We start from the raw sequence: 25,512 nt of genomic DNA on the forward strand, positions 1-25,512 counted from the left end.
GGCACACAGGTGTTATTAAGGCATCCGGTGTGAAGCAGCTTTTCTAGCAAACACAAAACAATAAATGACCTAATGATGAAGTATAGAAACAATCTGCTGGACCAATCAGAACACATCTAACCATAAATAGAAGCAATCCCAACATGTAATAACTGATGAATAACAGACCATAATGTAGTTGTTTATTAATGTCTGCTTTGAGAATTAACAGCTGTGTAAACACTAATAAACATGTGATTATAACAGCGAGTAATAAACTGATTACATGTTAATGAAGTAATAAGAAATGACCAGTTTGTCTCTGTGTCTTTAACATCCCTCTCCCTCGTGATTACTGTAGAATATATGAACCAGACTCCAGTGTTTCAGCTCCAGTCTGGGATCAGGTCCGGGATCAGCCTGGTCCTGGTTCCTCAGAGCAGAGACACGTTCAGCCACTGGAGGAGAACCACATCAGACTCATGTTAAATCATCTCTTGTTTTTCAGGTAATCAAACTTCTCCCCTTTAGTTTCCCTCTTAATCTCTGGCACCTGCTGGGAGGTCTTTAAAAGCCCAAACAAGCTCCACCCACTCTCTCTCTTCCACCATGCAGTCTGGGCCAGCTGCATTGTCACCAGCCTCCATTTTCAGCTTTTGGTTATCCTTTGTTTCCTTTTGTGCAATACATGTTACTTTAATTGCTACACACGTTGTCTGACTCCTGTATGTTGCTTCCTAAGAGCCGGGGTCGTAACAGTGTGTGTGAGCGAGAGAGAGAGAAACGTACCTCCAACAGGCTGAGCTGAATGTTTCCTGAGTCATCTTTGTTGAAGGAGTCAAACAAGTCTGAGGAGAGGAAACAATATCATCATCATCATCATCATCATCATGAGTTAGAATGGATCCTGTGAGAATAGTGTGGTTTGTGAGGACAGCGGGGACTTACTGAACATGTTCTCCAGACGAACCAAACAACTGACGAAGTTGTCGAAGTCGATGGTGAGATCTGGTTCACTGTAACGAGCCACCAGGACCTGATGGAGCGGGTTGTTGAGACTGAAACCTGGAAGACACAGAGACAGGTCACTGAGGACACAGGTCAGAGGACACAGACACACACAGACAGACAGACAGACAGACGAAGCGCCTCTGTGATTAAGAAACGTCCTGATGAAGAAAAGTGTCTTTGAGGAAACAACAGAAAGTGTTTTATTTTGAAAGGGTTTACCTGCTTCCTCCACAGCCATCCTCATCTCAGCTGAGCTCATTGTCCCCGTATTGTCCACATCCTTTTCTCTGTAAATTTTCTGTCACACAGAGACACAGTTAGAGCTCATGTGTCAAAGACACTTAACAGGAAGTAACAGGACACTAGCAGCCAATAGCTGCTGGTCTGTTCGTCTGACCCATCCTCATGAAGGCTGTGTCTTAAGAAGGCCTCAAGAAATTTCACTCAGTTTGGCACAGATGTTCTCTTGGAACCAGCGGGGGACTGATTAGAGTTTGGTGGTCAAAGGTCAAAGGTCACTGTGACATCGTCATGATTTAACGTCATGTCTCAGGAGCAGAAGGGGAGTCATTTGGTCTGATCTTTACACTGCTGATTAGCTCTGTAACAAAACGTCCCAACTAAAAATATCAGTATCAGTTAAAGTGTCCGAATCATTCCACAGCTTCACCTTGATGTCTGCTGTGGGCGGAGTCAGCAACAAGACAGATTTTACTCTCTAAAAGTTGAAGTGTACGATGTTCTTCGCCTTTCTGTCACACAGTGAGTTCTAACAGGGAAATGAAGCTGTCATGTGGCTCTCTCTCTCTTCACTGACAACACCAGCGATTAACATGAGCTGCTGGTCAGTGTGTGTGTCTGTGTCACTGGGACACTCTGGTGTTTTACAGGCCTCATTCAGATTCACCAAAGTCTCCCAGTGACACAGACAGTCTGGCTGTGAAGAGAGCAGAGATGGGGAGCTTCCCAGTCTGAACAGGCTGTCTGACAGAAAGGTGAAGGGGTGAAAACACTCTCAGTGTATCGTACACTTTACCTGATACTGATATCTTTGGTGTGTAAAATCTGTCTTGTTGCTGACTCCGCCACAGCAGGACGTCACTGAGCGTCAGTGTCAGACTCCACCTGCTGGCTGACGCCTGCTGTAGGTAAAACACACAAACACACACACACACACACACACAAAAGAGGACCTGAGACCAGGTTCTGGATCTGAGACTCACCAGGTAGTTCTCGATTTTAGTCCACAGCACTTTGAACTCCACCACACCCAGTTTACCGCTGCCATCCTTCTGCAGCCCTCGTTCAGGAAGTGACACTGACGTTCACACTTGCATTATTTTAGATTATTTGTCAACTTCATCTGTGATGGAAGGATACATCCAGCATGTTGATCATGTTACGACACGTCGTGAGGCAGAAGCCGCTCGTCTGGATGTCTTGACCTGTCAGAGAAAGACAGGTGAGCTCTGTTCACACCTGCTGATACACCTGAACCTGCTGATACACCTGAGCACTGTTCACACCTGCTGATACACCTGAGCTCTGTTCACACCTGCTGATACACCTGAACCTGCTGATACACCTGAGCTCTGTTCACACCTGCTGATACACCTGAACTTGCTGATACACCTGAGCTCTGTTCACACCTGCTGATACACCTGAGCTCTGTTCACACCTGCTGATACACCTGAGCACTGTTGACACCTGCTGATACACCTGAGCACTGTTCACACCTGCTGATACACCTGAGCTCTGTTCACACCTGCTGATACACCTGAGCACTGTTCACACCTGCTGATACACCTGAGCTCTGTTCACACCTGCTGATACACCTGAGCATTGTTCACACCTGCTGATACACCTGAGCTCTGTTCACACCTGCTGATACACCTGAGCACTGTTCACACCTGCTGATACACCTGAGCTCTGTTCACACCTGCTGATACACCTGAGCACTGTTCACACCTGCTGATACACCTGAGCTCTTTTCACACCTGCTGATACACCTGAGCATTGTTCACACCTGCTGATATACCTGAGCACTGTTCACACCTGCTGATACACCTGAGCTCTGTTCACACCTGCTGATACACCTGAGCATTGTTCACACCTGCTGATATACCTGAGCACTGTTCACACCTGCTGATACACCTGAGCACTGTTCACACCTGCTGATACACCTGAGCACTGTTCACACCTGCTGATACACCTGAGCTCTTTTCACACCTGCTGATACACCTGAGCTCTTTTCACACCTGCTGATACACCTGAGCATTGTTCACACCTGCTGATACACCTGAGCACTGTTCACACCTGCTGATACACCTGAGCACTGTTCACACCTGCTGATACACCTGAGCTCTTTTCACACCTGCTGATACACCTGAGCATTGTTCACACCTGCTGATATACCTGAGCTCTGTTCACACCTGCTGATACACCTGAGCATTGTTCACACCTGCTGATATACCTGAGCACTGTTCACACCTGCTGATACACCTGAGCACTGTTCACACCTGCTGATACACCTGAGCTCTTTTCACACCTGCTGATACACCTGAGCATTGTTCACACCTGCTGATATACCTGAGCTCTGTTCACACCTGCTGATACACCTGAGCATTGTTCACACCTGCTGATATACCTGAGCACTGTTCACACCTGCTGATACACCTGAGCTCTGTTCACACCTGCTGATACACCTGAGCTCTGTTCACACCTGCTGATACACCTGAGCATTGTTCACACCTGCTGATACACCTGAGCTCTGTTCACACCTGCTGATACACCTGAACTTGCTGATACACCTGAGCAGTTGACACCTGCTGATACACCTGAGCACTGTTCACACCTGCTGATACACCTGAGCTCTGTTCACACCTGCTGATACACCTGAGCTCTGTTCACACCTGCTGATACACCTGAGCACTGTTCACACCTGCTGATACACCTGAGCTCTGTTCACACCTGCTGATACGCCTGAGCACTGTTCACACCTGCTGATACACCTGAGCACTGTTCACACCTGCTGATACACCTGAGCTCTGTTCACACCTGCTGATACGCCTGAGCACTGTTCACACCTGCTGATACACCTGAGCACTGTTCACACCTGCTGATACGCCTGAGCTCTGTTCACACCTGCTGATACGCCTGAGCACTGTTGACACCTGCTGATACACCTGAGCACTGTTCACACCTGCTGATACGCCTGAGCTCTGTTCACACCTGCTGATACACCTGAGCACTGTTCACACCTGCTGATACGCCTGAGCTCTGTTCACACCTGCTGATACACCTGAGCACTGTTCACACCTGCTGATACACCTGAGCTCTGTTCACACCTGCTGATACGCCTGAGCACTGTTGACACCTGCTGATACACCTGAGCTCTGTTCACACCTGCTGATACACCTGAGCTCTGTTCACACCTGCTGATACACCTGAGCTCTGTTCACACCTGCTGATATACCTGAGCACTGTTCACACCTGCTGATACACCTGAGCTCTGTTCACACCTGCTGATACACCTGAGCATTGTTCACACCTGCTGATATACCTGAGCACTGTTCACACCTGCTGATACACCTGAACTTGCTGATACACCTGAGCTCTGTTCACACCTGCTGATACACCTGAGCACTGTTCACACCTGCTGATACACCTGAACTTGCTGATACACCTGAGCAGTTGACACCTGCTGATACACCTGAGCTCCGGTCACACCTGCTGATACACCTGAGCACTGTTCACACCTGCTGATACACCTGAGCACTGTTCACACCTGCTGATACACCTGAGGCTGCAGGTTATAAAGTGTCTCACGTTTGGTCACCACTTTGTTGAGGATCCTCTGCAGTTCGAAGGCTGAGATCTCACAGTCCTGCAGCACAGAGACGTTTCAGCGTCAGATCTTCTGGGTTCATTCACACTGTGTGTGATTCGTATGATATGCGTGTGTGTGTGTGTGTGTGTGTGTGTGTGTGTGTGTGTGTGTGAGAGGCTCACCCCTCCTGCCAGCTGTCCAAACAGACTTCTGAAGCGACTGTCCACATCTCCCTCATCGATCTCGATCTGAAACAAGTTGACACACCACAAATTAAAGGAGCTATATGTAAGAAATCTAAAGCAAATAGTCATAAAATCCTCCTAATATGTCACAGAGACTAAGGAATAATGTTCATATAACATACTGATCTCACCGACAACAATAGTACAGCCAGAATATTCGCATTTAAAAAAAAATTTACAGTCTGCAAATAATGTTTATGTTTTGAATTTGTGTTTTGGCCTGTTGCGCCACCCACTGTCGTCTACCAGTCACACAGTCAGTAGAGTCTCAGCATCAGTTACAGTTACGACTGAGCTACAGCAGCACAGCAAGCAGCGTTAGCAGTGTCCCGGTACATAGCATTAGCAGCCGGCTCCTCCTCAGCTGTATCCCTGCAGCAGCGTTAGCAGCAGAGAAGCCGGACTTGCTCGAACGGTCCGCTGGAAAACCGAAGATCAAGGACATGGTGACGCAGCCCTGCCACGGCAGCCACCCGTGGGCAAACAAATCAGTCTCCAGCGTGCCGCTGTCCAGCAACCTCGAATCTGTAGGGGAGGGGGGGGCGGACACGACTCGTGGCAGTACTTTGATTTTGAGTGCAGTAACCGTTTTGGCCACATTCTTACATACAGCGCCTTTATTTACAAACATAGGTACAGACACATGACGACAAGCTCATCAGATCAAAGATCATCCATTAACAGCAGATTATGATCTCTGGTGACATGTGTCCCCCTCAGTCCACGGCGTCCACGCAGCTTTTTTTCTGGTCACCTGTGTCTTTTTTCAGTTGAGCAGAGAGCACACGGGAAAACGCATCCACGCAACTTCTTCTTCTTTTTTTTTTTCAGAGCGCTTCGGCTTTTTTGTGCAAACGCTCCAAGCGCTTCTTGTAGAAAATGTCAGAACTTTTCAGAAAGGAGCCAGTGATGTCACTGCGTCTTTATTAGACACCTTATTAGGCGGCTCACCTTTACAAACTGACAGTGGACGCCTTGTCAGGCTTTGTACTTTAATTAACTGACAGACTGAAAATAAAGCTCTCTGTTAGCGAAGCTCGGTTGCTTATCTCGCCCTCTGTTAGTTCTCCAACCCTCGCTGCCACACCGTCACCGACAACAATTCAAAAGTCTTCCATGACTTTTCAAGGACCCATAATTCTTTTCCTTGCCCCACTTGTCAGACCTTTTTCAAACATATCAAACTATTCAAACTTAATTTAATCGAGCCGGCACACACGGAGGGAGAGACAGAACGCCAGGAATAACACAGAGGAATGAACGTGATCATAAACAAAACGTCACACATGTATTTGAGTAACGTTACGTTGACAGCTACACAAACTAAATTGGATGTTGTGTTACAGCAAATGGAACATTAACGTTTGTGGAGGACAACTGTAACAGTTTCACTACACAAAACAACATTCCAGTCCTGGAATGTTGTTTTGTGTAGTGAAACTGTTACAGTGTGATCTTTCCAGCATTTCCATGACAGTTGGACCCTTGTCCAAACAGCAACACGTTTGTTAGTCAGACCCCCCATCAAATCTCACCTTCTCCACTCGGCACTCGATGGGGTCGTCCAGCTCTCTGCAGAAAATCAAACGTGAGACATCAAACTCATTTATTATTCAAAAATTTAAGGTCATTGTTTTGTATCAGTTTCCAGTTTATAAAATCTAAATAAGCAGAAATCAAATGAGCTGCTGCAGAGTTCTAACAAAAGAACTCAGACGACGTTAATGACTCTGCAGTTCCACTGACATCCACCAGAGGCTGCTGCTGTGACTCAGACACATCTGACCTGTGGACGTTTTCAGTGTCTCACGGTTTGAATCAAACTTACTGGAAGTCAGCCTGTTTCTCTGAGAAGACTCGCACACAGAAGTCTCCGTTCTTCTGCGGCTCGAAGGTGGACGGGACGATTATATACTCGCCAGGCGGCAAAACGAAGCGGCTGGACACTTCTCTCAGGTTGATGAAGGTTTCAGAACGAGCGGCGGAGGCGTGACGCAGGAAGAAGTTTCTGTTCAGGTGGATGTTCCTCTGACCAGAGAACTGACGGGAGACAGTAGGCGAGACATCAGAGACAGCAGGCGAGACATCAGAGACAGCAGGCGAGACATCAGAGACAGCAGGTGAGACATCAGAGACAACAGTTGAGACAGTAGATAAGACAGTAGAGACATCAGAGACAGCAGGCAAGACATCAGACAGCAGGCGAGACATCAAAGACACCAAGCGAGACATCAGAGACAACAAGTGAGACAGCAGATAAGACAGTTGAGACATCAGAGACAGCAGGCAAGACATCAGACAGCAGGCAAGACATCAGAGACACCAGGTGAGACAGCAGATAAGACAGTTGAGACATCAGAGACAGCAGGCAAGACATCAGACAGCAGGTGAGACATCAAAGACACCAAGCGAGACATCAGAGACAACAAGTGAGACAGCAGATAAGACAGTTGAGACATCAGAGACAGCAGGCAAGACATCAGACAGCAGGCAAGACATCAGAGACATCAGAGACACCAGGCGAGACATCAGAGACAACAGGTGAGACATCAGAGACAACAGGTGAGACATCAGAGACAACAGGTGAGACATCAGAGACAGCAGGCAAGACATCAGAGACACCAGGCGAGACATCAGAGACACCAGGCAAGACATCAGAGACAACAGGCGAGACATCAGACAACAGGCGAGACATCAGAGACAACAGGGGAGACAGTAGATAAGACAGAGACAACAGGCGAGACATCAGAGACAACAGGGGAGACAGTAGATAAGACAGAGACAACAGGTGAAACATCAGAGTCAACAGGGGAGACAGTAAATAAGACAGAGACAACAGGTGAGACATCAGACTGGATGTGTTGCAGCTAAAGGTGTAAAATGTTGAGCAGCAGGAAGTGAGCAGCTGATCTCCTTCGTACCTCATCAGGAACCTGGAACAGAAGAAAGAAGAAGAGTAAACAAACCTTCACTCCGTCAGAAGTTCTACTGTCTGAAATCCTGACGACACAAACATGTTGTTGTCTGAGGCAACTCGAACACGACCTAACGGATCAAACTCTGATAAACAGAACAACCTGAGATCCTGTGACCTCACAGCTTAGAGCCACTCCCGTGGACCAACTGTACTGACCATGTTCCCCAGAGACAGCGCTGGACACATGGTAGCCGAACCCATGGATGTAAAAATCGACCTGGATACAGCGCCAGAGGAGGGACCACATTCATTCCTATGAAGGTTGCTCAGTGGTGCATGAAGCCAAACCCGCTGAACTGCCGGTATTAAATAACCTGGATCCTCCACATCATCGGGCCCATAGAGCAGAGGTACTATAGACCTCACCAGCCTGTTTAGTGCTCAGCTAACCTGAATGGGGATAAATGACCCGATCGTTCAACTCTTCTAGTGTTTCCAAATGTTACCGCACCAAATGGATTAAATCTTGACAGTGAAAAAAGCAATTTCTCAGATGTATCCGCTTATTTACGGACGTATCTTTCACAGTGTAAGTCAAGGGGAAAAATTCTTTTCGGGCTCAGTGGCATCCGGTGACTGTGTGATGTCACCGTTTGGCCACCATGAAAATGCCTGACACTTCCTGGGGACCTGGCCAAACCATGCAACGACAGCTTCCTGGTCCGTCACATGATGCCATAGGGCCGAAAAGACAGAGCCAGAGACTTTTGTAAATCATCCATCGATCTAATTTTCTCTTATTCTGGGTCAGGTCTCGGGGGCAGCAGGCTGAGCAAAGCACCCCAGACGTCCCTCTCCTCAGCAACACTCTCCAGCTCCTCCTGGAGGACCCCGAGGTGTTCCCAGACCAGATGAGATCTATAATCCCTCCAGTGTGTTCTGGGTCTGCCCCGGAGCCTCCTACCAGCTGGACCAGGAGGATCCAGATCAGATGTTGAACCACCTCAACATGAAGGAGCAGCGGCTCTACTCCGAGCTCCCTCCAGATGTCTGACTCCTCCCCCTATCTCTAAGGCTGAGCCCAGACACCCTACAGAGGAAACTCATTTCAGACGCTTGTATCTGTGACCTCATTCTTTCAGTCACTACCCAGAGCTCATGACCATAGGTGAGGGTTGGGACGTAGATGGACCAGGAAATCAAAAGCTTCGCCCTCCAGCTCAACTCCCTCTGAACCACGACAGTCCAGCACAGCGCCCACATCACCGCACCAAACCACCGACCCATCTCATGCTCCACTCTACCCTTACTCGTGAACAAGACCCCGAGATACTCAAACTCCTTCTCTTGGGGCAGTAACTCTCTCCCAACCCAGAGGGAACAATCCACCATTCTCCAGCAGAGAACCATGACCTCAGACTGGGAGGAGCTGACTCTGCAATCTGCCCCAGGTCATGCTGGAGGTCACGGTGTGTTGAAAGAACAGAGATGCAATTCTGAGGTCTCCAAATCAGACCCTTTCCTCCCCCCAGCTGACCCTTGAGATCCTGTGCATGAATATCACAAGCAGGATCGGAGACATTGACAGCCCTGGCGAAGGAACAACACCCACTGAGAACCTGTCTGATCAGGTTCAGATGCCTCCTAGCAAGGAACCTGATACCCTGGAGTTAAACGTCAACAATTTGTCTGGGAGGCAGATGTGAGCCGTCGTAACCACAGCGTAAACAGTCGGGACGAAACAGAGACAAAACATACAACAAGTCGCTGTCTCACCTCATAGATGGCGAATCCAACCGTTTGCATGTCCTCTCCCATCTTCCTCATGCGTCTGCGGTTCTTCTGGATCAGACCGACCACTAAGCTGCAGCCTTCCTCTCCATCGTCCGGGTCATCGTCCTCCTCATCAAGCTTGATCACAAACTGAGGGTTCGTCCAAAATGTGTCTGCCGTTTGGAAAGAAAAGGTCAAAAACTCGAGTGAACACCACCTGCTCTCTGCCTGACAGGATCACTCACTGGGATAGTTCCTGCAGCCTCCAGCGGTGGATCCTCTCCTCCAGCTGCCGTCGAACTTGGACAGAGCCCACTTAGAGATGGAGTCATCGCTCAGGGCGTCAGGCGTCAGGTTACAGATCTCCAGCCGGGAGTAATGTCTCAGGAAGTCATTGAAAGACATCCTGGAAGACACAGCAGAGGGATTCACTTGACATACACACACAGGATGTGATGATGAAGTTCAGGTAGTTCGGAGTTAAAACAACATTTTACCAGAACTCTCCGTCCTCTGAGCGATGACTCAGACGCTCTCTGTCCTCATCGCTGACGTAACGCCACTCAGACGAGCTGTCAGAGGAGGAAACGGTTTCGTTAACTTCACCGAACATAAATTTAAATGCACAGGTGAGTCTGATTAAACATCATCATCATCACTACACAGGTGAGTCTGATCAAACATCATCATCATCACTACACAGGTGAGTCTGATCAAACATCATCATCATCATCATCATCACTACACAGGTGTATGTTGGGACGGTCACAGTAAAACGTGATATTTGGTCACATGACACAGATAGACCTCCCTCTGACTGTCAGCTGAGCTCAGTGTCAGTGAGTCAATCAATCAATCAATTTTATTTATAAAGCCCAATATCACAAATCACAATTTGCCTCACAGGGCTTTACAGCATACGACATCCCTCTGTCCTTAAGACCCTCACAGCTGATCAGGAAAAACTCCCCAAAAAACCCTTTAACAGGGAAAAAACGGTAGAAACCTCAGGAAGAGCAACTGAGGAGGGATCCCTCTTCCAGGACGGACAGACGTGCAATAGATGTCGTACAGAACAGATCAACATGATAAATTAACAGTAATCCATATGACACAGAGAGAGAGAGAGAGAGAGAGAGATGCAGGTAATGACAGTAGCTTACAACAACATTAATGAAAGTAATAATATTATAGTTATAGTTCTGGCTACTGTGGTACAATATGTTGAAAGTATGTATTAATATCTGGCAGTATACATGTGTGACAATAGTCATATGTGTATAATAACAGTAGAAGTATGACTAATGACTAATGATGGCAGCAGCAGCAGCAGGAGGCATCTGGCAGGACCACGGCAGCAGCACAACCACACGTCACTCTATCTTTTATGTGAGAGACTGTTGAGCACAAAGGCTCCGGAGAAGAAGCCGAGTTAGTGACATGCAGAATGGCCGAGTTAGCTAGATGCAGTAATAGAATACGAGAGAGAGAGAGAGAGAGAGAGAGAGAGAAGGGGCCCGGTGTATTATAGGGGGGTCCTCCGGCAGACTAGGCCTAAGTCAGCCTAACTAAGGGCTGGTACAGGGCAAGCCTGAGCCAGCCCTAACTATAAGCTTTATCAAAGAGGAAAGCCTTAAGTCTAGTCTTAAATGTGGAGACGGTGTCTGCCTCCCGGACCGTAACAGGAAGATGATTCCACAGGAGAGGAGCCTGATAGCTGAAGGCTCTGGCTCCTGATCTACTTTTGGAGACTTTAGGGACCACGAGTAACCCTGCGTTCTCAGAGCGCAGTGTTCTGGTGGGATAATATGGCACTATGAGCTCTCTAAGATATGACGGAGCTTGACCATTTAGAGCTTTATAAGTTAACAGTAGGATTTTAAATTCAATTCTGGATTTTACAGGGAGCCAGTGCAGAGAAGCTAAAACAGGAGAAATATGATCTCGTTTCTTAGTTCCTGTTAGTACACGTGCTGCTGCATTCTGAATTAGCTGGAGAGTTTTTAAGGACTTACTAGAGCTACCTGATAATAGAGAGTTACAGTAATCCAGCCTTGAGGTAACAAAAGCGTGGACCAATTTTTCTGCATCTTTTCGGGTCAGGATAGGCCTAATTTTCACAATATTACGCAGATGAAAAAATGCAGTCCGTGAGGTTTGTTTTAAAAGACAAATCTTGATCAAATATCACTCCGAGGTTTCTTACGGTAGTGCTAGAGGCCAGAGGAATGCCATCTAGAGAAACTATGTCATCAGATAAAGAGTCTCTGAGTTGTTTGGGGCCAAGAACAATAACTTCAGTTTTGTCTGAATTTAACATCAGGAAATTGGTGCTCATCCAGGACAGTTCTACTACTAACAGTAGAAGTATGACTAATGATAACAGCAGCAGCAGGAGGCATCTGGCAGGACCACGGCAGCAGCAGTAGTAAAGGAGGAGCTAAAGTCCAGAGCGAGTGAGACTCAATCAACTTGTTCCATGAGGTCAGATTATTTTTCTCTTTAAGAGAAACATTTCCTGATGGTTTGTGTTATTGTTCACTGGCGCACAGTAAATATGCTCTGATTGTGTTGTTAATGTGCTAACTGGCTAACTAGCATCACAACGCTCTTCCTGTTTCCCTTTTTCAATGATGGACACAGACGACCGCCGTCTGCTGCTGTGGAGACTTATTTCCTCTCAGCAGGAGCAGAACGGACATGATGGTTGGCCTTCGTCTATCGTCTCTGTGGTGCGTTCAGGCACAGCGATGTGAGGCAATGCAGCAAGGGGCCTTCGTCACCACTAGTTCTCTGAGGTCAGTTTGGTGTGTCTGGTCCCTTTACTGTGACCATCCTGAGACTCACCTGTGTCATGATGATGCTGTTTCATCAGACTCGCCTGTCAGGTGGGCGGATAATGATAATGATGATGATGATGACGATGATGATGTTGGCTACTAAATAAATAATAAAAATAAGAAATAAATCTGAGGGAATAAAAACAGTCTCAGATCTTTCACTTAATGCTGTTAAAAATAGGAGTAAAACCAAAAGAATTGAGTTCATGTTTTGTTTTGAATAAATATCGGTCCACGCCCCTTTAACCAGAAACTCCGTAGATACTGAATGTGCCCCCCATAGCTCATCATCTGTACTGACAGAGGTCTGAATGATGTGTGAGCAGCTCCTGTCTGCAGCGCGTCCACACCTGTTCAGACACTGACCACCTGAAGAGAATGTTACAGTGTTTTTCTGCTGCTGGGAAACACCCTGAAGCCCCTCCCCCTCTGTTGGCGGGCGAGCTGTTGGGGTGACCTACTTGTCGCTCCAGGCTCCGGTCCACTCCACCTGACCCCATGGGTTTCTGATCCGGATCAGCTTCTCCATGTCGCCGTGGTATTCCACCTGCAGCCAATCACACGCAGAGCAGACCAGAGTTACACCTGATTGGACAGCCCATCACTTCAAATTCATCATGATAGAGGTGAAGCCCCGCCCCTCTTCAGGTGAGCCGCTGTGAGGCGTTCACACTGATCTGAAATCATGTCTCAGGTGTCCTGACAGGTGAATGAGGGGGGCGTGTCCTCTTACCACAGCTGCCCCTGTCACAGAGTAGGCGTGGCCTTTCACCAGCTTCTGATGGGTGACAGCCTCCGAGTCGGCTGAGCTCGTGATCTGGAACATTTAAATAAATGAAATCAGTTTATGAATAACTTTCATAAAACCTCCTGAGAAGCTTCTGTCACTAAACATCTACACTAAGCATCCCTGTTATACCCCTGTGGTTCCCGTGATGTTCCCCTGTTATACCCCTGTGTTTCCCCTGTTGTTCCCCTGTGTTTCCCCTGTTGTTCCCCTGTGTTTCCCCTGTTGTTCCCCTGTGTTTCCCCTGTGGTTCCCCTGTGGTTCCCCTGTTATACCCCTGTGTTTCCCCTGTTGTTCCCCTGTGTTTCCCCTGTTGTTCCCCTGTGTTTCCCCTGTGGTTCCCCTGTGGTTCCCCTGTTATACCCCTGTGTTTCCCCTGTTGTTCCCCTGTGTTTCCCCTGTTGTTCCCCTGTGTTTCCCCTGTGGTTCCCCTGTGGTTCCCCTGTTATACCCCTGTGGTTCCCCTGTTGTTCCCCTGTGTTTCCCCTGTGGTTCCCCTGTTATACCCCTGTGTTTCCCCTGTTGTTCCCCTGTGTTTCCCCTGTGGTTCCCCTGTGGTTCCCCTGTTGTTCCCCTGTGTTTCCCCTGTTGTTCCCCTGTGTTTCCCCTGTTGTTTCCCTGTGTTTCCCCTGTTGTTCCCCTGTGGTTCCCCTGTTATACCCCTGTGGTTCCCCTGTTGTACCCCTGTGTTTCCCCTGTGGTTCCCCTGTTGTACCCCTGTGTTTCCCCTGTGGTTCCCCTGTTGTAACCCCCCCGGTGCCCCTCTGTGTTCTCAGGGTGATCTCACGTCTATGGAGCAGCCCATCAGTGACCCGCGGCACTGCGCTTTCTGGATGATGTGGAACAGATGTGGATCAGGTCGAGCCAGCTCGTGGACCTCAGCGATTCCTCCGGTGAAATCTTCGAAACCCTCCGTGGTGGATCCTCCAGACAGAGCCTCATAACAGCCATTCAACCTGTGGTGACATCACGTGTCATTAACCCGACACCCGAGGACTTGACAGAGACAGGCAGGTACAGGAAGTGGATGGTCTTTGACTATAGATCACAGTCTGTGGTTTTGAAGGAGTTCAATCAATCAATCAATCAATCAATCAGTTTTATTTATAAAGCCCAATATCACAAATCACAATTTGCCTCACAGGGCTTTACAGCATACGACATCCCTCTGTCCTTAAGACCCTCACAGCTGATCAGGAAAAACTCAGCAACGTGCAATAGATGTCGTACAGAACAGATCAGCATAATAAATTAACAGTAATCCGTATGACACAATGAGACAGAGAGAGAGAGACAGAGAGAGAGACAGAGAGAGAGAGAGAGAGAGAGAGAGAGAGATGCAGGACAGACGGTAATGACAGTAGCTTACAACAACATTAATGAAAGTAATAATATTATAATTACAGTTCTGGCTACTGTGGTACAATATGTTGAAAGTATGTATTAATATTTGATAGTATACATGTGTGACAATAATCATAAGTTCACCTCTCTCACAGTAGGTTTACTTTTACATATCATAAAAATAAAAACAGCAGAACGAAAAAATCAAAAACTGAATGAAACAAATATGCACGTCCAAATCGGCGTCATCGTTTCCTCATTGGTCAGAAACGCTCACGCCTGGTTAGAGTTGTACTTCTCTTTTTATACATGCACATATAGGAACACACCTTATTGTGTGTGTGTGTGTGTGCGTAGGGTGGGGCTCTGACTCTCCCAGCTGGATATACAAATGTGAAGAATGCAGCGACGTGTAGGAACAAAGATCTGAACACACCTGACACATTGTATATTAACACCTGTACGACTGCACTGAGCACAGCTGGTCACAGGTCATACTTGGAGGAGACACTGGGACAGTGAGAGGACAGAGTAGAGGACTTTGGGGTCCTGTTGGTCCTGGGCTGTTTCTCCTGGATTGTTTCAGACACTGACCGTGTCGTCCCAACATCCCTGGTCCGGGTCAGTTTTTGTTCCATGTCATCCTGAGGCTGCACAATTAATCTGATATCAATCATGAATTTGGCCTCCCACAGTTAAATGAACATGACGTCATCTTGATGTTTAAAACAGAAAACTCTGCTCCACATCAAATCAAGTGCTCCCTAAACTAACAGCAGCGTGTTTTCCCTGCAGGCTGTGGGACCTTCAGAGTGTTGTGACTGCAGACGACAAAACCAAAATCAGTTGTTCATCAGTCACCGTCTGTTGTTGAATAACACTGCTAATGTTAGCTCACTGAATCCCCATCTCAACTTTTAACGCATGGTGGATCCCCGTCTCCTCCGGCTTGCTGGCTGTGTCTCCACAGACCTTGCCGTTTCAGGTCACACCTTCCTGCACCGTCTTATATCAGACTGCTCTTATAAAGGTCACAACCTCAGTATGACCTTCACTACGACCTTCATACCACATTCCATACAGCAAACAGCGCTCATGTTTCTTCTGCTGCTGACCATCGTCCCGTCCCGCCTCTTCTTGTCTCATCTTGTCAGACGTAGTTGAAACTCTGCCTGGTATTAGCAGCTGAGGCCTGTAAACATGCTGCTGCAATGTCACTAGAAGTGGACGCTGAATCATCCAGAGATGATGACGATGCTCATCTGATGTCACCCCTACACGTTAAGGTGCTCCGACATGTTCTCCCTGTGTCAGCGTGGGTTTCCTCCAGGTGCTCCGACATGTTCTCCCTGTGTCAGTGTGGGTTTCCTCCAGGTGCTCTGACATGTTCTCCCTGTGTCAGCGTGGGTTTCCTCCAGGTGCTCTGACATGTTCTCCCCGTGTCAGCGTGGGTTTCCTCCAGGTGCTCTGACATGTTCTCCCCGTGTCAGCGTGGGTTTCCTCCAGGTGCTCCCACATGTTCTCCCTGTGTCAGCGTGGGTTTCCTCCAGGTGCTCTGACATGTTCTCCCTGTGTCAGCGTGGGTTTCCTCCAGGTGCTCAGACATGTTCTCCCTGTGTCAGCGTGGGTTTCCTCCAGGTGCTCTGACATGTTCTCCCTGTGTCAGCGTGGGTTTCCTCCAGGTGCTCTGACATGTTCTCCCTGTGTCAGCGTGGGTTTCCTCCAGGTGCTCTGACATGTTCTCCCTGTGTCAGCGTGGGTTTCCTCCAGGTGCTCCCACATGTTCTCCCTGTGTCAGCGTGGGTTTCCTCCAGGTGCTCTGACATGTTCTCCCTGTGTCAGCGTGGGTTTCCTCCAGGTGCTCTGACATGTTCTCCCCGTGTCAGCGTGGGTTTCCTCCAGGTGCTCTGACATGTTCTCCCTGTGTCAGCGTGGGTTTCCTCCAGGTGCTCTGACATGTTCTCCCCGTGTCAGCGTGGGTTTCCTCCAGGTGCTCTGACATGTTCTCTCCATGTCAGCGTGGGTTTCCTCCAGGTGCTCTGACATGTTCTCTCCATGTCAGCGTGGGTTTCCTCCAGGTGCTCTGACATGTTCTCTCCATGTCAGCGTGGGTTTTCTGATACTGATTATTCAAACTGGATGATGTCTCTGGATGATGTCATTAAAAGAGACTGTTGCTCTTTAAATGACATCATCTGACTGAAGAATTAGCACCACCTGCTGCTTTTCTCCACTAAATAACTCTTGTCATCTCGTCCACAGCGGTGATGGGAAATACAGAAATTTACTTTTTCTTGTTCTGGTTGTCTGAAAATTATTTTACGGTTTGATCTACATTTGGATGACGGATAGCATCCAACATCATCCTCACTGTGACCTCGTCACATGTCCACGTTTGGTCATGGACTTTCCACGTCCACATATGACGTCCAAGGTACCCTGGGTGTGTTGGTTGTTGACGTTCTGGGACGCCGTGTCAACTTCAGCCTGTTACATGCATTGTCTGTTTTCAAAATACGCTTCTGTTTTCACAGGAAATGTACAGTTTGATACAGTCTCTTTCAAAATAAAAGCACTATGTCAGTACAACACCGCCAACGAGGAGAAAGCACAACCTTTTTCGTCAGTGTCTGATGCCAAAAGTCCTTGACCAAGCGCCAGTTTTCAATGACTGCAGAGTGAGAGCGGTTGGCGGCAGCTTTGGTTCATCAGGTTTTAACGCACGTTTTGACCTGTGACATTTAATCAGCGTCTGGACGCTCTGACTCAGTCTCACACTCAGCTCTTACTTGGCGTAGGCCTTCTCCAGCAGGGCGCTCCAGAACTCCCTCCCTTCCGCTGAGTGGACAAACAACAGCTCTCCGTCTCTGGCCGGCAGACGGTCATCGATCACTACGTCCACCCACTCCCCGAACTGCCAGAACTACAGACAGACAGACAGACAGACAGACAGAGAGACAGCTGGTCAGAGGTGGGTTTGGTGTCTTTAGGTGTTTCCAGGTGTTAGTGGCAGACTGTTTGTGGACCTGGAAGTGGAAGATGCCCGCATACTCTCCGTCCCTGAAGCTCTGTCCGTGTGGGACGACTCGAGCCAGAACCTCCTCGTTCAGCGTCAGGGAGGCGATGGCAGCGAGCAGCCAGCAGTCACCTGCATGACACACAGGGAGAGGGCGAGCTTAGCCAGTAACTGGAGCCCAGCAGTAATCACAACATGGCTGTCAGATGTCGCGGTGTCCTTAAACACATCATCAGGTAACCTGAAACCTGACTGGCTGGACTCTCTCAGGTGTTTCCCTTTGTTACTACGGAAACTATTTCACTGTTGTGAGTCAGCTGCCGCCCATGTGTGTGTTTACTGACAACTCTCTCACAAACACACACACACACACACGCACGCACACACACACACACACACACACACACACACACACACACACACACACACACACACACACACACAGCTGAACCATGAAGTGAGATCAGTGTGTTTTCACCTGGATACATCTCCATGGTAACAGCTGCTGCCTCGCTCAGAGAGAACAGGAACCTGAAGGTGGTTCTCACCTGTTAACTCTGAGCTTCACACGTTCATACAGTCTGCACATCTGTCTAATGGGTGAACTGAACAACATTTTACAAGAGTAATTAAAATTAGTGGCTGAGTGGATAATGAGCAATAAATTAATTCTTAATGTGAAAAAACAAAGTCTATATTATTTTGCTCAAAGTATCAGTTCAAACCTGAATTGACATTGACATTAAATGTAAACAATATTTCGGGTGAACATGTATATGAGACAAAAGTGCTGGGTGTAATCTTGGATCATAATTTGTCGTGGTCCAAACAAATTGATACTGTTGTTAGCAAAATGGGAAGAGGCGTGTCAGTCGTAAAAAGAATTTCTAAATTTTTGTCTCCAGATTTTAGGAGGCAGGTTTTGAATGCTGTGGTTTTGTCGCAACTCAATTATTGTTTTGTAGTTTGGTCAAGTATTTCAGGTAAGGACTTGAAAAAATTACAAGTAGCTCAAAATAAAGCTGCACGTTGTGCTCTGTCGTGTTCTTACAGAACCAATGTGACCAGCATGCATGATAGTCTGAGCTGGTTATCTATAAGACAAAGGTCTACCTATGCTTTATTAAATTTTCTAAGAAATATACTTGTGACAAGAGCACTGAAATTATTGTATGAAAGATTACTCTCGCATTTTGCTCAACATAGTTATCTAACAAGAAGCGCATCAGAAAGGAGCTTCATATTGCTGAAAGTGAGAATAGGTATAATACAGAGAACAGTTCTGTATAGAGCTATGGTTGGCTGGAATTCTCTGCCAGTTCATATTGCTCATGAAAGGTTCAAAATGCAGTTTAAACAGTATGTATTAGTATTTAATGAATTATGATTTAACATATTTCATATTGTTAAATTGGAATAATTTTGGTTTGAATGGAATTGTAGTCAGTGTATACCCTTTTTAGAATTAATGTGTGTCAAATGTGGTCAAAATACAAGGATAAGGACTGATTTTCTTTTTTGGTGTATTAATATTACATTATTTAAGATAGTAAAGTACGGAATGTGGAAAATGAGTTAAGGGATTTTGTAAATCTGTGATGTCCATTCAATGATGACCAATATATTTTCCTATGTGGTTTGTTTATTACTAAGGGAGCTGTCGTTGTTTTGTTTTGTTATGTTATGTTATGTGTAAATGTATGTTTGATATTTGTTTGTTTTGTGTAAGTGAGAATGTTTATGTGTATGTTGTATGTATGTTGGACCCCAGGAAGAATAGCCGATGCTGTTGCTGGTGCTAATGGGGATCCTAATAAAAAGAAAGAAAGAATACAGCTAGCTTAGCTTAGCATAACAACTGGAGACACAGGGAAACAGTTAGCTTAGCATTAAGACTGGAAGCACAGGGAAACAGCTAGCTTAGCGTTAAGACTGGAAGCACAGGGAAACCGTTAGCTTAGCATTAAGGCTGGAAACACAGTGAGACAGTTAGCTTAGCATTACAACTGGAAACACAGGGAAACAGTTAGCTTAGCATAACAACTGGAAACACAGGTAAACAGCTAACGTAATTTATCATAAAGACTGCAAACACACAGAAACAGCTAATGTAGCTTAGCATAAGAACTGTAAACAGGAAAAACTGTAAAACTGGGGAAACTGCTGTAGCTTAGTATAAAGACAGTAAACTGGGGAGTTTTAAGAAAAGCTGGAGTAGCTGTCTTTCATATTCAATCAGTCAAAGTGAAGTGAGTTTTTAGTGATCTCAGATCAGATCACAGATCAGATCTCAGATCAGATCACAGATCACAGATCACAGATCAGATCACAGATCAGATCACAGATCTCAGATCCGTCAGGTGAGGTGTAGTTCTGGTGGTTGATGTGTTGTTGTCTTGATTCAGGTTGATTTTACAGCAGAAGGAGCTTCAGCCTGCAGGCAGACACACCTGCAGACACTACTGGTTTTTCAGGTTAAAAAATAATTTCAAGTATAATTTCATTTCCTGTTAATATAAGACTGAAGAACTGTCCATCAGTCGGCGACGTCTCTTTCCATTCTGTTTGTGTGCAGATGACTAATAAAGTTATTTGAGGTGGAGCTGAGAGTGACAGTTACTGGGACCAGTTCTTCCACTCTGACCAGCTGCAGGATAAATAAACTGCTTTTTAGTTACACAGTGCTCCTGAACGCACCGAGGACATTCACTCTGCTGAAGGACGACTCTGAGGGACTGAGGGACCTGAATTCATCATGTTCTACTTTATACAGTTCTTTATTGCTGAGCAGAGACCTGACATACACACCTGACATACACACCTGACGTACACACCTGACATACACACCTGATGGACACACCTGATGGACACACCTGACGGACACACCTGACGTACACACCTGATGGACACACCTGACGTACACACCTGACATACACACCTGACATACACACCTGATGGACACACCTGACGGACACACCTGACGTACACACCTGAGGGACACACCTGACATACACACCTGACATACACACCTGATGGACACACCTGACGGACACACCTGACATACACACCTGATGGACACACCTGACAGACACACCTGACAGATACACCTGATGGACACACCTGAGGGACACACCTGACTTACACACCTGACAGATACACCTGATGGACACACCTGAGGGACACACCTGTCCCTAAAAACTATCAGACAGAATTCTGTGTTTGTTTGTTTGTTTGTTTGTTTGTTTGTTCTCACCCAGAGCTCCCTGGCAGATGTCGGTCCTGCTGGCTCCAGAGACGATGAACTCAGGGTCACTGGTCAACTCCTGCCCAGGAAACACAACAAACATCAGGTCAAACTTTCAGGTGTGATGATGTCATTCACACGCCATCTGCAGAACGGGAACAACAGGAAGTTCAGTCAGCTGTGTTCTTGTTGAGCCGGTTTGATATTGAGACAACACTAGAACAAACTGGTTCACTGAATCTGACCACAGCCACCGACCAGACTCAGCTGCCGGCTTAGCAACAACATCACTGTTTGACTTGCCACAAGGTGTCATCATGACTAACGCCACCTCAGCCGGTTCGTATGAAATCTAACCAGTTTAATCTCGTACTGCAGAGCGAACTGACACCGGGAATCTGTCAGCAACACTTTTATTATAGAAACATGTCACGTCTGAAGCACAAGACCTCAAACAACGGTCTTTTCTTCATGCTGTGTTTGGTCGGCTGTGATTGGTTAGCTGTGACTGGTGGGCAGTGATAGGTGGGCTGTGATTGGTTGGCAGTGACTGGTGGGCTGTGATTGGTGGGTTGTGTGGAGGCTGTCAGAGGACAGGACAAACTCTAATAATAATGGTTATGACAGACTTTTAGTCAGCTATCCAATCACAGTGGAGGAGGGGCGGAGCAAAAAGTCTATCACAAAGACCAACGTCACATGTCAGCTCAGACAGTATCTATTTTTTCATACCTTCTTGAAATCTTACCGGGGTTTCTGACCCCATCTGTGCGCATCACAAACTGGAAAAAATTTAATTCAGTAAAACGTAATATCTCGTTCGTCGTCTTGTTGTCTCGTCAACGCTCTGAAAATCACCAGCTGGTTTGGTTCAAGTTAACCCTTAATTCAGCCGGTTAAGTGGGATTTGTACTTGTGCAGCAGAGGTTTCTGTGAAGTGCTGTAAAGTTTAGTTGATTCAAAACTCACATTCAACACACATTAAACACACTAAACACACATTAAACACACACTAAACACACATTAAACAAACACACGCTAACCACACATTAAACACACAAACACATTAAACACACACCAAACACACACTAAACACACATTAAACACACAAACACATTAAACACACACTAAACACACATTCAACACACATTAAACACACAAACACACACTCAACACACATTCAACACACAAACACATTAAACACACATAAACACATTAAACACACATTCAACACACATTAAACACACATAAACACATTAAACACACATTAAAAACACTAAACACACATTCAACACACATTAAACACACAAACACACACTCAACACACATTCAACACACAAACACATTAAACACACATAAACACATTAAACACACATTCAACACACATTAAACACACATAAACACATTAAACACACATTAAAAACACTAAACACACATTAAACACACATAACACATACACACACAAAAAACACATTAAACACACATAAACACATTAAACACACATTAAACACACATAACACATACACACACAAAAAACACATTAAACACACATAAACACATTAAACACACATACACACACTAGACACACAAAAAACACATTACACACACACTAAACACATTAAACACACATTAAACACACATTAAACATGGCTTCATAGGGACAGTTTCAAACACAAATCAGCTTCACTATAACTCGCAGCATTCACAGACAAACACTTGTCTTTATCTGGACACATTTTCCCCACAAATACAACATGCTAACGTTATTAGCACAAGCCTATGGCATTTTGCTTTGTATAGATTAGCCTAGCGACCAGCGGAGATTTCTTCTTCCTCCATCCTGTCACATGTCCTCCATCAGCTGATGGAGTCGCCTCAGATCACAGATCTCTGCTCTCATCCATGTTGGACTTGACTTTGGACTTTGATATTTTCAGTAAATTCATTATTGATCGATCTGAAGTGAATATGTTGGAGTATCTCCTGTTCCATTGATCAGAAACCTTTTTATTTTTTCTCCTCAGGTCTTTATGGAGCAGCTCCACCCAAACACTCAAACACTCATTACAGTGGGAGCGGCCCAGTTTAACCACAGCTCCTATTGTCAACCTGCAGCTGGGCGTCGGCATCAGAGAACTGACTCTGATCACACTTAACCCCGTATACATGTCACCCACAATCTATAACTGATCTATAATCTATAATCTGATCTATAATCTATAATCTGATCTATAATCTATAGTCTGATCTATAATCTAATCTATCATCTATAATCTAATCTATAATCTATAATCTGATCTATAATCTATAGTCTGATCTATAATCTATAGTCTGATCTATAATCTATAATCTAATCTATAATCTATAGTCTGATCTATAATCTATAATCTGATCTATAATCTATAATCTGATCTATAATCTATAATCTAATCTATCATCTATAATCTGATCTATAATCTATAATCTAATCTATAATCTATAATCTGATCTATAATCTATAGTCTGATCTATAATCTATAGCGCACAGTGTGAGGTCGGTCAGGTGGAACAGGCCCAGCAGGTGCTGCAGCTGCAGGAAGTTACACAAACCTTAAACCAGACTTCATTCACAAAGTCCTGACTTGTAATTCCTCCTTTCTTCACAAACAAACAAACAAACAAACAAATAAATAAATAAAAAGCTGATCAATCAGATCAGATCAATCAAAGTCATCAGACACCACAGGATCAATAATTATTGATTGACAGTACTGATTACTGATTAAATGACTTTCTCCTCCTGAACCAGCCAATCAGAGCCCAGCTCACTGATGCGGTGACGTCAGTATTAAAGAAGTTAGTTTTTATTGAGTGTGTGTGTGTGTGTGTGTGTGTGTGTGTGTGTGTGTGTGTGCTGTGTCTCCTGTCAGCTGAGCAGGACCTGGTGTCGGTGGGACTTACCGTGGGTCTCTGCCAGGACACCCCCCGGACCTTGTAGGATCCCGGACCCAGGTCCTTGAAGCCCAGGGAGGAGCTTATCGCCGGGAACGTGTCGTCCTGGAACAGGCGGCCGGTGTCGAAGCAGCACTGCCGCAGAGTCTCGTAGTCCTGGTTCAGGTACTTCACCGCCTGGCTGCACGAGCCGATGCCCCGGTCCATGTCCCGGCGGTGCTGCAGGGTACTCGCGATGCCCGCCATGCTGCTGGGTCTGGGTCTGGGTCTGGGTCTGGAGGGTCTGTGCGGTCCGGGAAAGTTCTGGAGAGTCTGCAGGAGAGTACGCAGGTATGCGATGCCAGGAAGGTTTGACTGTTGGGATCTGAGGCACACCGCCAGGATGACGGAGTCACAGGTGAAACTTCCGGCCAGTACCTTCACAATAAAAGCCTCCTGTTGAGTCACTTTTTAGAATTATAGATACAAAACAACATGACGTCATTAACAGGTTTTACTTCTTCAACACTTCCACTGTGAGACTGTGTCCATGTCCCCCTGTCCTCAGATCACAGAGACATGTCCCCTCCACCTGTCCACACAAAGACACAGACACCGATTCTGTGTGTGTCTCTGTGTCTCTGTGTGTGTCTGTGTGTCTCTGTGTCTCTGTGTGTCTCAGGGTGTCTCTCAGTGTGTGTCTCTCAGTGTGTCTCTGTGTCTCTGTGTGTGTCTGTGTGTCTCTGTGTCTCTGTGTGTGTCTGTGTGTCTCTGTGTCTCTGTGTGTGTCTCTGTGTCTCTGTGTGTGTCTGTGTGTCTCTGTGTCTCTGTGTGTCTCAGGGTGTCTCTCAGTGTGTGTCTCTCAGTGTGTCTCTGTGTCTCAGTGTGTGTCTCAGTGCGTGCCTCAGTGTGTGTCTCTCAGTGTGTGTCTCAGTGTGTCTCTGTGTGTGTCTCAGTGTCTCTCAGTGTGTCTGTGTGTCTCTCAGTGTGTCTGTGTGTCTCTGTGTCTCTCAGTGTCTCTCTCAGTGTGTCTCTCTCAGTGTGTGTCTCTCAGTGTGTGTCTCAGTGTCTCTCAGTGTGTCTCTCTCAGTGTGTCTCTCTGTGTCTCTCAGTGTGTCTCTCTGTGCGTCTGTGTGTCTCTGTGTCTCTGTGTGTGTCTCTGTGTCTCTGTGTGTCTCAGGGTGTCTCTCAGTGTGTGTCTCTCAGTGTGTGTCTCTCAGTGTGTCTCTCAGTGTGTGTCTCAGTGTGTCTCAGTGTGTGTCTCTCAGTGCGTGTCTCAGTGTGTGTCTCAGTGTGTCTCAGTGTGTGTCTCTCAGTGCGTGTCTCAGTGTGTGTCTCAGTGTGTCTCAGTGTGTGTCTCTCAGTGTGTCTCTGTGTGTTTCTCTCAGTGTGTGTCTCTCAGTGTGTCTCTGTGTGTTTCTCTCAGTGCGTGTCTCAGTGTGTGTCTCTCAGTGTGTCTCTGTGTGTTTCTCTCAGTGTGTCTCAGTGTGTGTCTCTCAGTGTGTGTCTCAGTGTGTGTCTCTCAGTGTGTCTCAGTGTCTCTCTCAGTGTCTCTCTCAGTGTGTCTCAGTGTGTGTCTCTCAGTGTGTCTCTGTGTGTTTCTCTCAGTGTGTCTCA

General features: G+C 46.5%; 1 protein-coding gene across 1 annotated transcript; it reads right to left on the reverse strand.

Annotated features, from left to right (window-relative positions):
* Window positions 1-3: 3 nt before the first annotated feature.
* On the reverse strand, window positions 4-24,323 carry LOC125885998 (calpain-2 catalytic subunit-like). Its single transcript, XM_049571890.1, has 21 exons — window positions 23,926-24,323; window positions 20,995-21,064; window positions 17,752-17,873; window positions 17,515-17,648; window positions 14,169-14,337; window positions 13,328-13,411; window positions 13,056-13,141; window positions 10,252-10,326; window positions 10,000-10,160; window positions 9,758-9,927; window positions 7,986-7,997; window positions 6,893-7,104; window positions 6,600-6,636; window positions 5,002-5,067; window positions 4,819-4,876; window positions 2,371-2,435; window positions 2,214-2,282; window positions 1,210-1,288; window positions 928-1,044; window positions 769-827; window positions 4-437 (listed from the first exon to the last, which is right to left on the reverse strand). The coding sequence occupies exons 1-21, from the start codon at window positions 24,160-24,162 to the stop codon at window positions 414-416; spliced, it is 2,106 nt and encodes a 701-aa protein (XP_049427847.1). The 5' UTR covers window positions 24,163-24,323; the 3' UTR covers window positions 4-413.
* Window positions 24,324-25,512: the final 1,189 nt, after the last annotated feature.

Source organism: Epinephelus fuscoguttatus, linkage group LG3, assembly GCF_011397635.1.
Source record: "Epinephelus fuscoguttatus linkage group LG3, E.fuscoguttatus.final_Chr_v1".
NCBI classification, from domain to species: domain Eukaryota; kingdom Metazoa; phylum Chordata; class Actinopteri; order Perciformes; family Serranidae; genus Epinephelus; species Epinephelus fuscoguttatus.